This window comes from Nannobrachium achirus (assembly GCF_963921795.1).
Source record: "Nannobrachium achirus genome assembly, chromosome: 12".
NCBI lineage: Eukaryota > Metazoa > Chordata > Actinopteri > Myctophiformes > Myctophidae > Nannobrachium > Nannobrachium achirus.
Window position 1 is genome coordinate 20,812,097 of NC_137832.1, and position 22,625 is coordinate 20,834,721.

The following is a 22,625-nucleotide window of genomic DNA, read 5'->3' on the forward strand; positions in this document are numbered from 1 at the left end:
TAAAGGTGTATTCAGTGATAATGAAAGTGGCCGGGGGTCATCTTGTCCCTTACTGGCCTTACAGCGTGGAAATGTTTAGTTTTTAATAGATTTTTTACACCATTATAATGTTCTCGTTTTGATCATTAGACCCAATCACTGAATATCGGTAGGCCTACTTCTCCAGCTTCAGGATATGTATGAGACTGTGGCATTTTATGAGTTCAGTGGTTTACAATCTAGGCATTTAGCAGAAGTTCTTAATTCAGAGCGACTGTGGTTCTCAAAACTTTTATTTTGACCATCATAACTAAACATCACAACATAACTAAGACCATACTCTACCCTGATTGGTCGAGGACTTGCTGGCCACCTCTGAAAACCGAATCTAGCTATGCTCGTAACACGGGCCATGGACGGTGGAAGTCTTTATATGGTCAGCACACATTCTAGTGAGGAGAATGAATGGAAAATGTACCAATTATATTTTTATTTGAATGAAATACAATCACTGGATATACCTTTAACCTCACCCTAGCCAGAGGTCAGGAAGCTCACAGAGTGAAAGTGATTACAGAGTATTGACATACAGTATCTCAGACTTCCCTCGCACTTCATTTTCAATGAGTGACGATGTGTTTGAAGAAAACAGTTCCTCTCATTTGGACAACAAATGCTGTCAAATATGTAAATAAATTAGGAACACAATTTTCTTAGCCACAGACAGTCTCTAGGTTAAAAAAATGTATTTAGGAATAGGTTGTGATTTGAAAGAGCAAAAGATTTGAATGGAAACACCCCATCAGAAATAGGACTGCAGTTATAGGCTATATAGATGTGGTTCAATGAGCATACAGTGGAATTGATGGTGTAGTACATAGAGATGTTAGGCTAGTCATTATTCAGCAGTGTTCACAGGACAATCAACCTTAATACTTCCTCCTGCCTTATTTCTTTATATTCATATTCAGCCAGTGCAGCTTAGAGCCTACTCCCACTGAATTTACCATCAGTATACGCGTGGTGTATGGTAAGTTACTTTATATTTTGAATAGATTACACATTACCTTTATTTTAAAGTAATATATTTGGTTACAAAAATACTTTTATTTTTGTCACCAACACCGGAAGTCAAATCGTCTTTTTGGTCATTATTTGAGTTTACTTGACACGACTGTCTTTATGGACCCTACAATGGTGTCCCTTTAGATGCCTGCAGGCTGCCGCTGCAAATTATGTTTATTTAATACTAACGTGTTTTTTTATTTCACAAACAACCGTCTTTTTGTCTTAGAAATATATTATGTTTTCTTTACTTTATTAATTAATCAATACATTTCTGGCTTTTCAACAAATAAAACCTTTATATATAGGCCTACTCTCTATGAATAAAACACATTTCCTTCCGTGAAAACAAAGCCACATGCAGTACTATAGTATATTCGCCAGATGGCGTAAACTGTCAATCAAGAGACAGATGCAAATATTAATGATAAATATAACACAGGAAATACAAGTAGGCTTATGTTAACAATAGCATGCAAATGAAGAGGGTCGCCTTGCGTTGAATAGACAAATGCATAGGGGAGTTGAAGGGAGAAAAGGCCATTGTCTAATTGATGGTTTAGACTTTTGATCGGCTCTTCTAATTTTCTCTTCTACTTCCATATATCTTCTAATTTATGGAATTTCTTCGATTTTCTTCGATTTTTCTATTCGTGAAATTATTTAGAAAAATCATTCAATCAATCATAAAAACATTTTTGTTTTTGTTTTTGTTAATATTTTTTGAAAATGTTTTGAAATAATAATAATTCAAAACAAAATGTAGGACTATCAGCTATGACCCACACATCTGTCCCGACCCAGTGTTTGGGAACCAGTGTGGAATAAGTGGATTAGAGAATATATAGGCTATAATCAATAATCACTCAGTTCTTTTGTCATGCATTTGGCCACTTTGGAAAACAGGACTACATTAAGACCGATGAAGCTGTAGGACTCCACTCTATAGCTTAACCCACACAGTGTAACCTACTGGACTCAGTGGACCTCTGCCTGCTGGCGCCTTTTGCGCACGACTGGTGGGCTGTGCGCCGTCACGCGTTGGAGGTGCCATGAGATGAAGAACACTCAATTGCGGAGGAGAGGAGCGCTGTTTTAAAGGACCGCGGATGGACAGACGAGAGGAATTGGATTATAATAGCTACCTTGATTAAAATGGCCAAAAACACGTCTCTTTATTTTCGTATTGTCGAGGGCAGGAACCTCCCAGCCAAAGACGTGTAAGTGAACTGCCGCGAGCTTCTCCACCTGATTCTTAGATCTCTTATAATTTACACCGTCGCCTGATATACAATTTATCATTATATAGCTATCAAGTAGATTTAAATGTTTAGACTGCATTTTAATTTCGGTTTGTTGTCGCCTGCTCTTGTAGTCTACTCTCTAAGTCTGGTCTGACTGCTCAAACTTGCTATGCAAAAATCCAAGCATAATAACTTCTGTCTAACCAGTCGACATTTGAATAAATGTGCCACATTAGTGACATTAGTAGCCTAATGTGTATTTTTATCTTCCCCTCACACAAGCTCTGGGACCAGTGATCCGTACTGCATTGTAAAAGTTGACAATGAAGTTGTGGCCAGGTGAGTTGCACTGCATGATGCTTGAAGTGATATTATAAATGCAGCCTGCAGGCCTAGCCTACAGGCTACTGAAAACACTGTATATGCAAATAGAATGTGTGTTTATGTCAATTATGACTTGCTTGCTTCTGATCCTACATATCCCCCTGCAGCAGAATAGAATGTCATCCTTTTCTCAAATGTGTCTACAGCCCACCTTATAGCAAACATAAAGGTATGGTGTGAGTATAGTAGGCTATAGCCTACATCTAGTCTAGTGTAGTATTGTATAGTGTTGACTGCAGTCAGTGAGCTGTTGCTGTGCACCCATTGCCCTGAAAAGGTAGGCTGGGTTTCGTTTGAGAGGGCAACGAGTGGGCACCTGAGATCTGGGCACCATTTTTAAAAATATTTATTTTACATTTTGTATTTTATTTTATATTTACATTTATGTAAAAATAAAATTAAAAAAATAATAAGGCCTAATCTAATATTTATACATCTTTAACTACAAAAACCTGTGGAAGCCATTAGGTCATATGTACTTGGGTAAATCAATGTCTGATAATGAAGTCTATCTTAATCGTGTATCTTAAAATCATATACTTTAATACTTTTCTGACTATTTTCGCATACATTTATTTATTTATTAACATTTTAGAAAAATAGCCAATGTAACATTGAGGTGCCCAAAATGTTTAGGTGCCCACTCAACCTGTATCCGAGGAGAGTAGACTCTATGTGCGATCAGGGTTGTGTTCACAGAGTGAGCCCCTCGAACCAAGAGAACCTGAACCTGATATGGGACTGGCCTTTAAGATACCCGCAGGTAACCATGGAGAGGGTGCATAAATTATTGCGGGGAGCTCCCATTGTACAGACGGAGAATATTGGAGGGCAGGGCCTCTAGGGGAGGAGTAGGTGTCATTTCAGAGCTGTTTGGTTTGAATACAGTTTTGTCACCTGAAGAAGTGAACTCTCTGTCAGCTTAAATCGTTCCGTAATTGGGTTCCATGAATGTCACCTTAAAGGAATATAGCTAGTTAGTTGGTTAGTTAGTTAGTTTGTTGGCTGTATGGTTTATTTGAATATGGGCAGATACAAATGCACATTGATGCATTGGAATAGACATCCACCACGAGTCTCGATATACTGTAGGCTACATAACTCAGCACTTCAGAAAGTGATTATTAAGGTCTTTCAAAATTGTCATATCTATTTTCTCCAAAACCTGTTGAATGGCTATGGTGGTACAGAAAATCCAAAGATCTTCATCATGGTAGAGGGATGCAGAAGAAACATGAAGTATCATGTCATTGTATGTTTATAAACTAGGGTTAAATTATGAAATGAAAATGTATTCATGTCGATACTGAAGAAGGCATACTGTGATTGTGTGTCCAGTGTCCTACTGTATTCAGTACATTTCGTTTGTTGTTTCTAGCATTAGCATTTTTGATATTGTCTCAGAATTTTAACATTGAGATCACCATATCAACCATGATTGTTAGGGATTTGTAACTTGGAATGTTCAAGATTAAAAGAGCACACACAGGCTTGCAAAACATCTACAACCCATTTGTAAACACACACGCGCGCGCGCGCACACACACACACACACACACACACACACACACACACACACACACACACACACACACACACACACACACACACACACACACACACACACACACACACACACACACACACACCTGAACCCACACCCACTCATCTACATACTGTAGACAGAGTACTAGTATTCCACAAACACAAGTCAAACACAAAGCAACATGATAAATAAAGTTGGACCATTGTTTTACAGGACTGCTACAGTGTGGAAGAACCTGGATCCATTCTGGGGGGAAGAGTACACACTACACCTCCCAATGGGATTCCATTCTCTCTCTTTTTATGTCATGGATGAAGACACCATTGGGTAAAAAAAAAAAAATCCCCCCTACGCCGTCTCAAAACCATGTCATATTAAAACAGGGGTCTTTTTCAGGTCAAGGACCCCTTGACCTGAGAGAGAGATGAAGCAGGGACCCCCCACTACGTATCGTATAAAATTGTGTTGGAGGTTAAACATTTTCATAGATTTCTGAGACAGCTTAGACTTGTTTGAAAGCAATATCATCAGTGTAGGTTGTTGGACTAATCACTAATGTGTATTTTTAAAAGTTTGAACCACTTGAACCGTCAATACTTAAGCCCTTTGCACACAGGACAGTTGCGTTTTTTCTTTTCGTTTGCTGCATGAATAACACATTGGATTTGGTGTGCAATGCTGTGCGGAATCGGCGCTGCGGATCCCAAAAGGAGTCATAAAAGGAGTGATGAGTTTTTTACCGCATGCGACAAGATGCACAAATCGAACTGGGTTCGATCGAGGAAAAAACGCCACTCGTCGCACGGCTAATTCGGATCCGGTGTGCATGAGGTCGTAGAGAATCATTGTCCGTTTTATCCGTGCGGATAAACGCGCCTGTGTGCAAAGGGCTTTAGTCTGCAAAGGGCTTTAGTCTGCTTTTCTTTTCACTACACCAAACCTCTTTGCCAAGAATAGCAGATCTACAAGCTCACAACGCCTCGCACTGCGAGGCGTTGTGAGCTTGTAGATTGACTATTCTTGGCTAATGTTCCACACAGAATAGGGATACTAGGGTTCAAGTGGTTAGTGTAGAAAAAATTAAGTTCTTATCACACAAAGATTTGGAGGACCCCCTGTAGTAACTCTGAGGACCCCCTAGGGGTCCCGGACCCCCTGTTGAAGACCCTTGTATTAAACCATTCCTCTTTTCTTGTGAAGTATTGATGGCAGCCTCATTCGTCATCAGTGTTTTGTGCTCGTGAATTGTGAACTGAAATATTGGTCTTAAATCTGTACAGTCTGAATGTTTTGGAAACCCTCCCATGCTTTGGATAAACAAACCTCAACAGGCAGACGGTTATCCAAACTTCGTAATTAATGGCTATTTATTTGGCCTCTTCTCCTGAGCAACAACAGTCATACCAGTCTCTATAAATTCACCCTGCTAAACTGCAGCAGGAATACTATTAGGTTTGACTGGCACTCTGTTTACGTAGAGTAAGGTTATTAGTCCTATACAACAGGGGTTCCCAAACTTTTTTGGCACTGGGCACCCCTTTAAATATTTTTTTCATCCAAGGCATTGGATGGCTACATTATATTCATAATTTTCACTCCCAGCATCATATATTTATGGCATGTTTTAGCGATTATGTTGTGTGGAAAACATTGAGATAATAGCCATTTTGGTTAGAACTGACTGAAAATAACTTTGTACTTCAAGTTTAAAATGATAATAAATATGTTTGTAAGTGTCCAAATAAATTCCAAATATTATCAAACTGTCTTGTAGCACCCCTGGACTGCCGTCACGGTACCCCAGGGTGCCCCACGTCACCCACTTTGAAAACCCCTGCTATACAATCATTACAATATTACCAATCACTGTTTTCAGTGATTCTGAAAGATCAGATAGGAACACAATTCCTTTGCTGGTCGGTTGAAAACCTTTCTGGTGTGCATAAAATGAAAATCTTCTCTTTATCTTTGCTCTAGACATGATGATGTTATGGGAAAGATATCTCTGAGCAAAGAAGCCATTGGGTCTCAAGCTAAAGGTAAGAAAACAACCAAACTGCATGCGTGGGTACCAGTGTGTAATGGGGGTGGGGGTATGATGAGGGGTTAGAGGTTACGTAAAGATAGATTCTTTATGGCCATGTGAAAGGTCTTGCTGGTCATGGACATGCCTTTTTAGGCTGCCATCTTGGGAATGTTTGCGTGTTCTCGGATGTTTAATGCCATGGCTTGATTGACCTGTTTGTGATTGATTTGATCAACCAGAAACTAGGGCATTCATCAACTATTCGAATATTCGAATATCAAAGTCACTATTCGACGTTGTTACCAGAAGTCGAATATTCGCTTTTCTCTCTCTCTCTCTCTCTCTCTCTCTCTCTCTCTCTCTCTCTCTCTCTCTCTCTCTCTCTCTCTCTCTCTCTCTCTCTCTCTCTAAAAAATATATAGTTTATAAAACTTGGTTAGATAGGAAGTCATAAGAATGAGTTGTCAATGCCCATGGTGGATGAATTTTGTTAATGCTCTATATACCAGGGGTTCTCAAACCTTTTTAGGCCGTGAGCCCAAAAATAAACATATTTGAACTGGGGACCCCCACCCTGACAAGCACTTGGAATTGTAGGTATTACATTTAATGTGACTCGGTTCCACAGATAAATATTGTGAAAATAGCTGATCTACATGATCACAACGGCTCGCAACGCGAGGCGTTGTGAGCATGTAGATCGGCTATTTTCACAATGTTCACCTCTTGCTTACTTAATATTTGACAGTTTGGCCAGTATTCGAATACTTTGAGGTCGAATAATGCGAATACTAAAAATCACTATTCGTGAATGCCCTACCAGAGACACTGATGGAATGATGACCTATGGACTTTAGTCTTTCAAATTCCAATAACAGACTCTTCTCTTCTCTTCTCTTCTCTTCTCTTCTCTTCTCTTCTCTTCTCTTCTCTTCTCTTCTCTTCTCTTCTCTTCTCTTGAACTGTTCCTTGCTAATTCAAACAGCAATGGAATGAAAATGGCACACACATTGTTACATTCGCTACCTTGATCGTTTCTCTGTTTCTTATCTGAATAAACTGGGGTTATTCACGGCACACAGTACAGATGTCCTTTTGTGCAGAAGCACACGGTCCCTGTAGAATAAGCAGGGAACCACTTTTAAATGGCCTCAAACTGCTTCACATTTGGTCCTTTAACTTGAGGTTTTAAATTGAATAAATTAGTCACAATGTAGGCCACTACAGCAGCACATTTGCAGGGAAATTGTCAAACTACAGCAATTATTTTACTTGTCTTAACGTGTGTTATTGAAAAACAGTATGTTTTCATGTGCCCTTGCAATGCCATTTCGTGGACACTTAAATCCAAAGTACCTTACACAATCATTAGTGCCTATATTTTCAGCACTGGTTGCACAAGTGGGAATCAAATTCCTAATGCTGTGTGTTAGTGCCATACTTAACTGTTGAACTATGCAGAACCATTTAGTGACACGTTATAATAGTGTGTTAGCCTACTTATTTGCCTATACTTACTGTTGCAGATTGTGTTTGTTGCATACTGATGCTTGCCTGCATGCTGGCATCAATTCCCATGGCCCTGATTTCTGTGACTCACTGCAACATGTTGCTACGGAGTCACTTACTCCCTCTCAGGCATCTTTTTAGCCTGGCTTTCAAACAGTGCCCTTGCTTCTCTTCGAAAAAAACTAGTCACGATATTGTCATACACAATTCTTTTAACTACCAAATGCAAAACGGGTCCCTCCAGCAAACTTTGAAGGCCAATCGGAATAGAATCTGAAAAATCTGACACATACTGTATATCTTCAACACATGACATGACTACAGAGATAATGAGAGTGTACCAAAACCATTTTTAAATTGGTGTGACTTATTTGGGGAGTTCCATAATGATCCAAGGGAAGAATAATTTAGATTGTATGACCTACGGTGCAAGAGTTGTAGGCCAAAACCTTGCCTTGGCCTAGTGGGAATGTGCGTCAAAGTTCCATGGCATTTGGACTCTGCGTTCATGATTTGAAGCATTTTGTTCAAAACGGGCCACTCCTGCATGTTTGGATTTTCAAGCGGTTATATCTTACGTGGATGTAACGTAAGATATGTAAGAATAATGGTAATAAAACAGAAACAAACATTTTAATTGCAGGTATTCATGTACATATTTCTTGCAGTGAGTTGCTAGGTTTGTGCTGGCTAGCATGACGAGAGAGCTGTGACAAAATATGAGCAAATGCAAAAGAGATACACATATTTGGTATGGCAATTCAACCAATGCAGGGCATTTGGTTTCAAAAGCAAAGGAATCAAGGTTGTTTGTGCAAGTCCTGTTACAATTCAAAACCAATTCAGCAACACTGCCCTAAAAAAACACCCTCTAAAAGTGTTTCAACTGGTCAGCCAAGTGAGCTACTGGCATATAATTTGACCTTTGGAAGAACAAATAAGTTGTGTGTCCTAAATCGTATTTACTGCACTTTGGCTTTGTTGGGCAGACACTGAGATGTTGGAGGGAGCATGAAATGCCTGATGGAAACGATGGGCAGAATTTGAATTAAAAGCATGATACCGAGAGGATGTAGGGGCGTCAATTGGGTATGGCAGGGGTATGCAGCTGCCATACCCTGGGTCCAGGGGGGAAATAAAAGTTACTTTTAAATATAAATCCATGAATGTCTCTTTGTCTATCTGTGCTGGTTATTGTGTTGTTAAATTACAGTAAAATAACTACAAATGCAAAATGTTACAAAATGGTCACTTTAACAAGGTATTATAATTATATTCTCCACACTTGTATTCTCCCCATCTTGACAAAATGGTATATTCCCAGGTTCCGCAGGTCAGCTGCACAGGTGCAATGCATTATTGTTAATTGTGGCACGTTTACTAACATGCCAAGTTTAGCTGCACTTGAACAACCGTTCCAGGCTGCCATATATCCAGCCCAAGAAACCATAGAAACGGGAGGAAAAAAATAAATGTACTTCTTAAAATAAATGTATCATGCCAGTTGCTAAGGTATGGCAACATGACTGGTGCACCAGTCATGTTGCCATACCTTAGCTTTTTCTGAACTGACGCCACTGAGAGGATGTAGGGGACTTGAGGACAAGCAGTGGTGTAAAGTAACTAAGTATATTTGCTTAAGTACTGTACTTACAGTAAGTACAATATTGAGGTATTTGTACTCTACTTGAGTATTTCCAATTTCCAATAAGTTTACTTCTACTCCACATCTCGGAGGAAAATATTGTACTTTTACTCCACTGCATTTATTTGAAAACTTTAGTTACTAGTTACTTTGTAGATTGATTATTGTTACAAAACAATATATTAACCACTTCAGCCCTATATACATTTCGGCCATTTGAAAATAGCAGATCTACAAGCTCACACGCTTTCTACTTTTGTGAACTCTCTACTTTTGTGAACATTCTACTTTTGTACTTTAAGTACATTTTGATACCAATACTTTTGTACTTTTTGCTAAGTACATTTAGAATTCTGGACTTTTACTTGTAACAGAGTATTTCTACTTTGCAGTACTGATACTCTAAGTCAAACATTTGAGTATTTTTTCCACCACTGAGGACAAGGGACAGGACGAGAGAGCAGAGTCTGAAATATCACAGGTTTATTTTCAGAGGCAGGAAATTCTATTATATCAACATTATTCCAAAGAAGAAGAAAAAAAAGAAATGAAAGCACCAGATTGAGTGTTCCTCAGGGTGACCAGTAATAGACTCAACAAGATTAAAAGATTCATATAGTTTGATCAAATAAAATAGAATCAGTTGCCAAAACAGATGGAGGAACAGCAAACATCAATTATACATCATTATATGTCAATTCCTGTCAGAATTGAGTTTTCAAATGACCTTGCTCAATAATGACTTGAATGTATCATCTTTGTTCTAAGATCTTTGTATACAGTACACTTGTTGTTGTTTGCTCTCCTGAAATTCCCACTTTGCAGCCAAATAGCAAATATCATTAATGCTAATTTAGTCAGGAACACTCATGTCAAAATAGATTTAACCATTTATTGCAACAAAGGGAATACAGATAAACTTGGCGTTAAAGGGCTGCATGTTCAGAGATGTTCCCTGACTTTTGTTCAAGCAGCTGCTATGCAAAATCAGGGAACGCTAAAGAAAACCCCCCATAGGGATACAATAGTAGTACAATCGCAATACATTGACATATTAGCTTGAATCAACAGACGTAAAATCACAAGTATTTGAACCTATGCGAGACTCTGATCAAAAGGTGGAGGGTGTGGTGGAGGAGGCAGCTAAGCAGCAGCGGATCCGAGGCTTCGGATCCAAGACAAGCAGAGCTATAGTGAATGCAAGCCGTATTTAAAGGAGCCTCTCTTACTGAGCGTGAGCTCTGATTGGATTATGACAGGGCAATGTAATGATCAGCAGATCTGTGAATGAGGAATAGGAATTGATCTGACTGACAGCTGATTACAGCTTAGGCGGGCGAGTCGACTCACGTGTCCGGCATAAACTAACGCTATATGCTTAATTTCTGTCATCTTTATTTCCCCAGGAATAGATAACTGGTTAAACCTGACCAGGGTGGACCCTGATGAGGAGGTTCAAGGAGAGATCCACCTGTGCCTGGAGGTGGTGAAAGATGCCCAGCGGATCTGTCTGCGTTGTCAAGTCATCGAGGCCAGGTAGTACGTGTTCTATCATGTCCTCATGCATTCATGATCCATGTGGCATTCCATTCCATCACTGCCTCCCCTGGCCCTGGTGTTATGACAGAAAAGATTGCGTGTAAATTTTCTCATATGATCTAATAAAGCTGCTCTTCTGAGACCACTGTTATAAACAACACTGAGTCATACCGTTATGTTACACAATAGAATCTGTGAATATCGGGGGCGGCTTGTTTAGAGAGAAACAGGCATGTGACCATAAGATTACGGTTGAATTTCTGCAATGGCCGTAAAAGTCTTGGTGAGGAAATTGTTCCTCAGTTGTACCAAGTGTTGAGAATTCCTTCATTCTAATTTAACCGTCATGGCCATGTGTTTTATTTACCAAAGGGGGGTTACTGTATACACATTTTAACAATTTATTCACACACACACACACACACACACACACACACACACACACCTACACACACACACACACACACACACACACACACACACACACACACACACAAGAGACGATAACTAATAAAGAAGCAGGAATAGCGCTATGCTCAGGGGCAGATCCTGGGTCTGAGAGCTGAGACTGGTTCAGGGCCCCAACAAATCATATTAGTGGTGTGGCATAGTGGGAATTAACACAGTAATGACCTTGCCTATCAAAAGTCCAGGTGTGTTAGGTGTTTAGTAAATGGCCTTCTACTATTTGATCTAATGAGATACGACATCAGTAGAATCAGTTTGGGAACAGACAGCATGAGACAAAACAGAATTATTTTTGTAATTTGGAATGGAACATGTATTTGTCTCATTAGTAACACCTATGCAGCAGCAGTGGTGAACAAAGACAATTATGAAAGACATCTCATCACAAACCACAAATCCTTTGACAAAAAAAAGAAATCCATACACAGCCTAATAAACAGGCTACTACAGATCTTTACAGAGTGGCAGTCAACTGAAGTCGGGAGATTAGTTGATTGGAAGGTGTGAGAGCCAATACTGACAGACAGCTACAGTATAGTGCTAAAAATAGAGCCAATGGCTTGATGCCCTTTTCAACAACAAACCTGCTTCCGATGGCCTTTGACGCTTTCCTACAACTTGCGACCCGGCGCGACAGTGTACCCACTATTCAACAGCAGAATTTCTGCAACAGAGGCTTTCCAACACTTTCCGCCGCTGACTTCGTTGCGGTGGAGAGCTACGGCTACCTTAAGGATGGCCACAGTATGTCGATTGGTTGCTCAGTTGGTCGGTCAACCAAGATATGTCGAAAAGTAGGAATTTGCGGTGCACCTTCATGCTCCCAAGATAATGCCCGCTATTTTGGTGACTCAGTGGCCTTTAGTCTAGCACCATCATTAGGCCGAAATGTACACTATAGCACACAAGATGTCCCAAACTAGCTGAGCAAGGAATTGAACCCTATTGATTTAGGTGATTCAATCGCATTGCCTTTAATGCCACCCTTAGGCCAAAGTTTCCACTTAGGCACACAATATCTCAAAATCTAGTGGTCAGATTGCGTTGAACAAGGATGCTGTTAGCAGGGCTTATTAGACTATTATGGGCTCTCCACACTAAGCATTAGAATCATATCTATATCATTCGCCACTGTCGTTGTTATAGCGACCGTCAGGTCGCAAGTTACGATGAAAAGCTCCACAGGCTGTCTGTCTGTCACGTCACGTCACACGCAAACCACAACCTCCAGCCGATTGCCTTCTAAAGTTTGTGTATGCAACCTGACGGTTGCTTATCTCCCGATTAGGGAGTCTTACTGGTAGTTGTGGTGCAGACTCTGCCATCCTTTTGAACTATAATGATTTTCAAAAGCAATTCTTTATAGTTACAGTATAGTGCTTAGTGTGGGCGCCCTTTAGTCTTATTTGTGTTTTATTATACATTTTTCATTCAGATGGAATACTGCCCTCAATACTGCCCAGCGTTGTTTCATTTTGTTCACTGCTGTTTGACCTTAATAGTGAATAACTGCTTTCAGAGACAGCAATGTCATCACTATCTCTGTCCTCACAATGTGTCACAGGCTCCTCCCGCTGTGCTCCCAGTGCCCCATCTGTCCGTCCCTGGCCAGTCTCTGTAGCCCTCTGACGAGGTGCTAATTAGCGTGTCAAACAGGGCTCATGTCTGTTACCCATTCAGGCCTAGAATTATTGAATGCTTTAACCAGTGAAAAATAGCAGATGTACAAGCTCACAGCGCGGCACCGAGTGCCGCGCTGCGAGCTTGTAGATCTGCTATTTTTTTGAAAGAGTCGTGAAAATGTGTGCAAATCTTTGAATATATGTATTTTCAAAGCGAACGTTTGTAACTCAATTTTTTTTTCTTCTGGGTGGTCCCTGGAACGAAATATTTTGAGATGGGGGTCCGTGGCCAAATACATATCATTTTGGGGGTCCTTCAAATGAAAAGGTTTGAGAACCACTGATGTATTAGTCTCTCAAGAACAGACTAACTGAGCTCCAGTTAAGTGAAAAGGACCTTTTCTTTGACGATGGCTGGCCAGATTGCTGACATAGAAACATAGGTTTTTCAAAAAATCTTAGAAGGATTCAAAAGACACTTATAGATTCGGGTCAAAATTCTAATTTTCACGATTTTTCAAAAATAGCAGATCTACAAGCTCGCAGCGCGGCACTCGGTGCCGCGCTGTGAGCTTGTATATCTGCTATTTTTCAATAGTTAAAGCATAAAATAATGATACACAATATAGTGTACCCGTTCTGAATGGGTTATTCAAACATTCATTCTGTGATGAGTGTGACTTACGGTCGAAATAATGAGGTCAAAGCACATGGGAGAATTTGTCACCTTGCAGAACCCAATTAAATGTCGTGAACCGGTAATTTGAGAAGGGCTTTTGTGAGCGACACAGCGATAACAAGTGTTGACGTTTTCTCTTATCACGTCACAGAGATTTGGCTCCAAGAGACATCTCTGGAACCTCGGATCCATTTGCCAAAGTCATCTTCAACAACCACAGCGCTGAGACTTCGGTGAGCTCTCTACTGTACCATATGCCTGCTTGTATGACGTGTTCTATAACAGTGGTTCTCAGCCTGTGGGCCAGGCCCCTAGGGGGGGTCCCCAAATTATTTTGGGGGGGTCCCCAGTTGATTAACTTAATGTGCAACATTGTTTTCTCACTCAACAGTAAACAAACCAACATCAAATTCATTTCTAAAGTGACATTTTAAGGACTTTTTAATACCTCCAAAATTATTAAAATTAAACATTGGCCAAATTGTCAAATATTAGAGGCAGAAATGGTGAAAATAGACGATCTACATGCTCATGCTCACAACGCCTCGCAATGCGAGGCGTTGTGAGCACCACTGTGATCACCACTGTTCTATAGAGTGTAGCAATTGTAGTCCTATACGGCGACCATGTTTTGTTCTCACAAATACAGTATATTTGTGAGACCAAAGTAAGCTGATTAAATCTTTTTTGACTTGCAATCCCCGTTTCCTCAAGATCATTAAGAAAACCCGGTTCCCTCACTGGGGAGAGACTCTGGAACTAGACCTGGAGCCCAGGGAGCTCAGTGAAGATGGGACAGTTACTTTAGAAGTCTGGGACTGGGACATGGTGGGCAAGAATGATTTCCTGGGAAAGGTAAAGATTTATGAATCTCTGCAAACCACTCTGCTGCTGCTGTCTGTACAATATTAAATATCGTCGTTATCAGGTGGAAACCTTGTATGTCCAAGACCGTTCATTTTGTATTTATCATGTTAAAAATGAACTAAACTAGTGAAAATAGCAGATCTACAAGCACACAACGCCTCGCACCGCGAGGCGTTGTGTGCTTGTAGATCGGCTGTTTTCACTACTTTTGTGCGACAGCCTTGTATGATGAAGCAGGGCTTTACTTGGTGAAAAAAAGTACAAATTTGAAACTTGGAGATACAGGGTTTCTGCCCGACAGTGACGATATGGATATTAAAATCATCTGCGTTGTCCTCAACTGAGAGGTCATTTGTGAATAATATTAGTGAACATTTTCAACAGAGGCATTCTGTGCTAGCTTTTTGTGGTCATTGGTTTGGGGGTGCTTGTTGTTTCCTCCCATAGGTGGAAATCCCTCTTGCTTGCTTGCACAAGACACCTCTGTTGCAAGGCTGGTTTCGTTTGCTACCCTTGGGAAACAATGATGATGATGCTGGGTAAGGATTATGGTGTACTTGTTCGTGTGTGTGTGTGTGTGTGTGTGTGTGTGTGTGTGTGTGTGTGTGTGTGTGTGTGTGTGTGTGTGTGTGTGTGTGTGTGTGTGTGTGTGTGTATGTGTGTGCGCGCGCGCGTGCAGGGGTGTCGCACCAAATTCTGGGCCCTGGGTACAAGGATTCACTGCGGGCCCCCCATGAATGTTCTTCATAGGCGAGGGGGTTTAACCTATTTAGACTGGGAATGCATTATTATGTTTTATTTTGTACTTTAACTATTGACAAATAGCAGATATACAAGCTCACTCACAGCTAAATATATGCTATTTCTTTTTGTCTTTGAATATTTCAAATCCTTCTAAGTTTTTTTTTGAAAAACCTATGTTTCTATGTCAGTGGTGCTCAAACATTTTCATGTGAAGGACCCCCAAAATGATATGTATTTGGCCACGGACCCCCATCTCAAAATATTTAGTTCCAGGGACCCCCCCCCCCCCAGGTTTTAGTTACAAATGTTCGCTTAAAAAGATACATACAGTATATTCAAAGATTTGCACAAATGTTCTCGATTAAAAAAAAATAGCAGATCTACAAGCTTGTATATCTACTATTTTTCAATAGCTAAAGTATAAAATAATTATGGCCCCTCCACCTTGGGCCCTAGTAACTCAATCCCACATTTCCCCCCCTTGTGACGCCCTTGCGCGTGCGTGCGTGCGTGCGTGCGTGCGTGCGTGCATGCGTGCGTGTAATTGATGGATAGATACGATCAGGAGAAAGAGAGAGATACGGTAGATGTGTTTTTTACGTCACGAAGGAAGGGTGTTTTTAGGGTCATAACAAGGTCTCTGTTGACATGTGTTCTTGGAGATAATTTTAGAAGTGTGGAGGCTGAGATTACAGCAGCGACACACTGTGTCAATGTGAGGCTAAACCTCAGATGTGCGTTACAGAGTGACTCACAGCTTTATGGGGGCGTTTATTTAAGGGATGACAATGCTGGGATGTGAGGCCTGAAATAGAACAGGAATAGAGACCACCACCCTACACGCTACACATTTAGCTATAAGCCACCCACTGACTTGGCATTTATGGTGCTTTTATTGCCGCTAATTATCAGACTATTATGAGTGTCTCCTCTCACGATGATAAACACATCTTGTGAGGTATAATTACAAATCAGAAATCGCCCTCATCGGAAAGGGAAACACTATTAAAGCTACAATCTTGGACACATTTTAATAAATAAAACATTTACTAACTAATATTATTCTGTATGGTAGAATATGATAATTATTATCATATTAAGTTATGTTTATTTTGTAAAAAAATTAATTGCTAAATAGCTCTACATTCTGATAGCACTCAGAGAGAGAGAACTCGCACAGGACACAGATAAAAACAAATGAAATGGGAAGTGATGACAAAAAAATGAACAGAAACATTTGGAACACTGTAACACTTTCAAATTGAAGCTTATACATGAGTACTCTCTCCTGATTAGCTGGCAACATACCCGAAAATGTATTTTACCCTTTATTAAAGAGACGGGAAGAACCCGGCGTTTACTGAACAAACACTCTATAGTCTATAGCTATATCTTTTAAAGAAAAAAACTTTTGTTTTAAATAAATGTATATTATTATTTAATGTTAATGTACCATGACGATATAGAGCAGAGATCTTCAACAGGGGGTCCGGGACCCCCTAGGGTCCCCAGAGTTACTACAGGGGGGCCGACAAATCTTTGTGTGATAGGATCATGTTTTTTACAATAATCACTTGAACCCTAGCATACCTATTCTTTGTGGGACATTAGCCAAAACCTAGCAAACCTAATAATTACAGTGAAAAATCTTTATCTGGAAAATAATTTCGATGAAGGGATCCCGGACTCATATTATATCCCTTTCTCCTCACAGGGGGAAACTGGGCGCGTTGCGTCTGAAGGTGCGTCTGGTGGAGGACTGTATCCTGCCTTCAATGTACTACCAGCCTCTCATTGACCTGCTGGTTGAGTCAGTCATCTCCCCCACGGAGGTCAGTATCACTCAGGCATTGACACTAAGGCTTGCCCACCTACCTCCGGCAGGTAAATAAAACTTTCGGACAGGTGATGTTTGCTTTGAGGTTGCCCGCCCGGGCAAGTGCTCATTTGAGAGGGGATGCAACCGTCCATAAACACAACAGGAGATATCTGTCGAAACACCTGAAAATGGCCAGAGCGCTCTGTCTTCTGGTCTGTGGAATGTAAAATAAGAGCACTGTTTACAAGTGGGCATGACCTTTGGGCAAGTAGAACATGACCTGTACTTGCCCGACGGGCAAGTGCCTCTGAGACCTTAGTGTCAACCCCTGTCACTACTCTCCTGACAATAAATAGGCCAGTAAAAAGTAGTATTTCCTTTAATGTACACTGTGGCATTGAAACTGACAGAAAAGCTACATCAAGGATGCACTGATAGGATTCAGTCCTTATCCGAACAGAGGCACACATAGTACAGAGTACAGAGACACTTAGTTTAACCGTTATCAGTCTAGCCAAATGATATGCTTATAAAATGTGCCAAGCTTCAAGGTACGCTGTGATCAACAATGGTGACAACCCCCTAGAATATTTTATAATGCAGGCAGTGCACAGACTGAATTCTCTTACGGCAGAGATTCTTCACTTTCCATAAGCACAGTGAAGCTTCCTCAGCATGCTTCTGAGGCACACACACATACACACACACACACACACACACACACACACACACACACACACACACACACACACACACACACACACACGCACACACACACGCACACACACACGCACACACACACGCACGCACACACACACAGTACACACACACAGTACACACATGAAAACATTACCAGTTAGACTCCCTAATCGGGAGATAAGCGAATTGAGATAAGCGATAAACAAATTGGCCTGTAAGTGGCATTGGTTCCTGGGAGTGGCGGGATGTGCGTAGCAAATGTATGCTTAGGTAGGGGAAGAGAATGTGGGGATTAGCTGTAATGGGGTGGTGGCAAAGTTGTAAGAATATGTTGGTATGTAGGTGGAGCAAATGTGTAACATAGGTATTGTGTTGAAGTATGTCTGTCACAGATTGCTTTGTGTGATTTTAGGGCTAATCTGTAGGAGCAGTGTAGCCTAGTTCCAGACCCTGAATCGCTAGCCACACCCCTTTAATTAAATTTTTGTTTTGGCGAGTGAAACGAAATGTCAATTCAGGCTGAGTGTCAGGCTAGGAGCAGTGTCCAAACATATGTTTTGCAAGAATCAGCCTCATGGTGGCGCTAGAAGAGGGGCATGTGAGAAATGGGGGTGGAGGTAGTGGTTTGGCAGCCAAGGAGTGTGTGTGCAAAGTTTGGCATGGATCGGGGCAACGGTGGCGGAGATATGAAAAGGGCAAAAGTGTGACGTGTGACTGACAGACCATTCTGGCTAGCCATCGCCACGAAAAGGCACCGCCCACTTGTCCCTTTTCTGTCTTTTCAGAAGCGTAGCGACTCTGAGTCTCGAGAGATTACTGACAGACTGACAGCCGGTGGAGGTTTTAACACACATGAAAACATTATTACACACATGTAAAATAGAGGTTTCACAGAGTCTCAGGAAATGTGTTAATTTATGTATTTATGCTTATATTATGGTTGTGTATGTTTCGTGATTTCAGCTCCACTCCTGGTGCCATATCTATCTATGACGCTTACATATATGATGCGTATGATGTTGTGTGTGATGATTCCTTGATTTAGTCATTATGATGGATTCTCACTGGAGTCCATAGCCTGCTTCAAGTGTGCTCTCTATTGCAGATTGAGATCTGAGGATATACAGATATAATATATGTATTGTAGCCCGGGGATTCCCAATTATCTTTGGCTCAGGGGACCCCTATAAATATGTTTTTCACCCGAGGCACATACACATTATATTCATAATTTCCACTCTGAGCATCTCATATTTATAGCATATTTTAGCGATTATGTTGCTACAGTAGGAAAACATTGAGATAATAGCCCCTTTGGTTGGAACTAAAACTAAAAATAACTTTGTACTTCAAGTTTAAAATTATACTAAATCTTTTTTTTAAGTGGCCAGACAAATTCCAAATATTATCAAATCTCGCGGCACCTCTGGACTGCCTCTGGACTTCCGTCACGGCACCCCAGGGTGCCCTGTCACCCACTTTGAACCCCTGCTGTAGCCTGGCTGTCCCACCCCCAGGGCACCATTGTAAAAGCAAGGTCCCCCTTGTCAGCGTTCTATTGCAGGGGTCTTCAACAGGGGGTCCGGGACCCCTAGGGCAGGGGTTTTCAAAGTGGGTGACGGGGCACCCTGGGGTGCCGCGACGGCAGTCCAGGGGTGCCGCGAGATCATTTGATAATATTCGGAATTTATTTGGACACTTGAAAAAATATTTAGTATCATTTTAAACTTGAAGTACAAAGTTATTTTCAGTCAGTTCTAACCAAAATGGCTATTATCTTAACGTTTTCCTCACAACATAATCACTAAAATATCGTCACTGTCGGGCAGAAACCTCGTACCTCCATGTTTCAAAATGTGTACGTCTTTTGGTAAAGCAAAACTCTGCTTCATCAAACAAGACTGTCGCACAAAACTAGTGAAAACAGCCGATCTACAAGCACACAACGCCTCGCGATGCCAGGCGTTGTGTGCTTGTAGATCTGCTGTTTTCACTAGTTTAGTACATGTTATAGATGATAAATACAAAACGAACGGTTTTGGACATACAAGGTTTCCACCCGACAACGACGATATGCTATATAATATAAGGTCCTGGGAGTGAAAATTATAATGTAGGGGTGACTCGGATTAAAAAAATATTTATAGGGTGCCCTGAGACCAAAAAGTTTGGGAACCCCTGCCCTAGGGGGTGCTCAGAGTTACTACAGGGGGTCCTCCAAATCTTTGTGTGATAGAAAACGTTTTCTCCTTTTTTATATTAACCACTTGAATCCTAGCGTCCATATTCTGATATTCAAAAATAGCAGATCTACAAGCTCACAACGCCTCACGCTGCGAGGCGTTGTGAGCTTGTAGATCGGCTATTTTCGGCTATTTTCGGCTATTTTCTTTGGTGTAGAGGGGAAAAAGAGTACACTAAGTACAGAGTGAAGGGTAAGTTCACTAAGTATCGACGGTTCAGTGGGTTAAATATCTGAAAACACAAATTGACAGGAATCCAAAATACAGTGATTATTGTGCTTTCAAACAATGAAACTATATGGAAGCTATGACAAGGTTGTGGGGGTCCCTGCTTCGTCTCTCTCTCAACTAAGGGGTCCTTGGCCTGAAAACGTTGAAGACCACTGTTCTATTGTGTTGTGGTTTTCCCCATCCTCCCTGCAGATAGACGACAGCAGCCCGTTGACTATGTTGGAAGAGGTGACGACTGTCGAGAGCCGCCAAGATGTGGCCATGACCCTGGTGAAGATCTACCTGGGCCAGGGCCTGGTGGTGCCATTCCTGGATTACCTCAACACCAGGGAGGTCAACCACACCAGTAAGACTCACTAATAGGTTGTTTAACCGCTTAGCCTTAGAGCATACATGGGCAACTGGCGGCCCGGGGGCCACATGCGGCCCCCACCTTCACTTAATGCGGCCCTCAGGTTAATACCGGAATACTGATATATTATTGATGATTTCAGCTGTTAGAATTCAGCTTTAATTCCATCAGTCTATATTAGTAGCTTAATGACTAGTATAGTAGTATTAAAATGTATTTTTTTATGTCCATTGTTTTTGTATTTAGGTTCATGAAGTTAACATGAGTATATGACTAAATGCGTTTGGAATTTAATCAAAATATTACATTTCAGGTTTCCAATTAAAAAAGAACAAAAAAGGATTCAAATTCAAAAGAAAAAAATAGCCGATCTACAAGCTCAAAACTCATCGCAACGCGATGTGTTTTGAGCTTGTAGATCTGCTATTTTTGCTTCTTTTGTATGAGATATGACAAAGTAGGACGTAGCAATATGCAATGTGGCCCTCTGGAGTGAAGGTGGAAATATAGTAGCCCTTGCCATCATCAAAGTTGCCCACCCCTGACTTAGACCCTCTATGCTTAGTAAAACAGACCTGATTTGCACTGTACTTGATCTCTTTTTCCATCTACCTCGACTCTCTTCACCAAAAACAGCAGATCTACAAGCTCACAACACAACGAGGTCACAACGAGTCACAACGTGACACATTGTGAGCTTGTAGATCGTCTACTTTTGGTGAACCTTCCCCCCAGAATAGGGATGCTGGAGTTCAAGTGGTTAAACCGTTGCCAATTTTACCAACAGTATGGCCTAATAGCTTTTTAATAACGTGAAAGCTTTTCAAGTGGGTGTTAGGAAATTTGCATTGGAAAGTCAGAATTCAAAAGTATGGAGATGAATTATCCTTTTCGGCTGTGATTACACAGTAAACATTATGCGTAACATCTTATTAGTCAGTGTTAATGAGTAGGAGGACCACATCGTCGTTGTTGGGTGGAAACCTCGTATCTCCAAGTTTCAAATGTGTACGTTCTTTCGCAAAGCAAAGCCCTGCTTCGTCGTACAAGGCCGTCGCACAAAAGCAGTGAAAACAGCCGATCTACAAGCACACAACGCCTCGCAGTGCGAGGCGTTGTGTGCTTGTGGATCGGCTGTTTTCACTAGTTTAAATCGTTTTTAAAATGAAAAATGCAAAACGAACGTTTTTTTGACATACAAGGTTTTCACCCGACAACGACAACATGCAATTCCTCCATTGCTCCTCCACAATCATGAGACCATCTCTCAACCACTGCTAGTATTTCAGAGTTCAGCAATGCAGCCATGATGTAGGCAGTCCACGCCTATTGGTACCATATTTACCAGACCAACGCCAATTATTTCAGTGTGGTATTAAGTTTGTTGCCTCCACACCACTGTTCCGTGGTCTTAGGGGTTTGCTGGTGTACTTTGAGACACAAACTATCGTGCCTAAGTTTCCATAGCAACTCCACATGATCCAAACAGGTGCTGGATAGAACATGAGATCAGAATAGATGCTGGGAACAAGCAGACATTAATCTGGGGCACAGAGGCATGGTGAAATGATTTTTTTTTTAATTTATTTTTTTAAGAAAAACGGAAGAAAATAAAATATCGACATTATGGGCACTGCTGCACCTTGCAGCCCCGGCCGTATCCGTAAAACTGCTACATGCTCTGACTAGGGCTGTCACAATTATTACATAATCGTCTAATCACAATTATTTGCCATAATCGCGATAATTTTTCATAATCGTCATAATCGTTTCCATGTTGAAAAATGTTCAAATTTTTTTTTAAAGTAAAAAAATAGTGAAAATAGCAGATCTACAAGCTCTCAACGTGTCGCATCGCGACGCGTTGAGAGCTTGTAGATCGGCTATTTCCACTATCAATGTTCTTTTTCAAGTATAACGTTGTCAAATATGTCAGTAATTTCTTTGTATATTTAGGTTACGTG

At 40.9% G+C, this 22,625-nt stretch overlaps 1 protein-coding gene across 2 annotated transcripts in view; it reads left to right on the forward strand.

The window, feature by feature from the left end:
• The first annotated feature begins 2,102 nt into the window (after window positions 1-2,102).
• rasal1 (RAS protein activator like 1) overlaps window positions 2,103-22,625 on the forward strand; it is a 72,493-nt gene continuing 51,970 nt past the window's right edge. For both annotated transcript variants that reach the window (XM_080739432.1, XM_080739433.1), the window contains exons 1-10: window positions 2,103-2,264; window positions 2,571-2,627; window positions 4,432-4,545; window positions 6,196-6,257; window positions 10,805-10,934; window positions 13,858-13,939; window positions 14,421-14,561; window positions 15,021-15,112; window positions 17,032-17,149; window positions 20,502-20,655. In XM_080739432.1, the coding sequence (XP_080595558.1) occupies window positions 2,200-2,264; window positions 2,571-2,627; window positions 4,432-4,545; window positions 6,196-6,257; window positions 10,805-10,934; window positions 13,858-13,939; window positions 14,421-14,561; window positions 15,021-15,112; window positions 17,032-17,149; window positions 20,502-20,655 (1,015 nt within the window). In that variant the 5' untranslated portion in view covers window positions 2,103-2,199. The remainder of the gene's footprint in view (window positions 2,265-2,570; window positions 2,628-4,431; window positions 4,546-6,195; window positions 6,258-10,804; window positions 10,935-13,857; window positions 13,940-14,420; window positions 14,562-15,020; window positions 15,113-17,031; window positions 17,150-20,501; window positions 20,656-22,625) is intronic.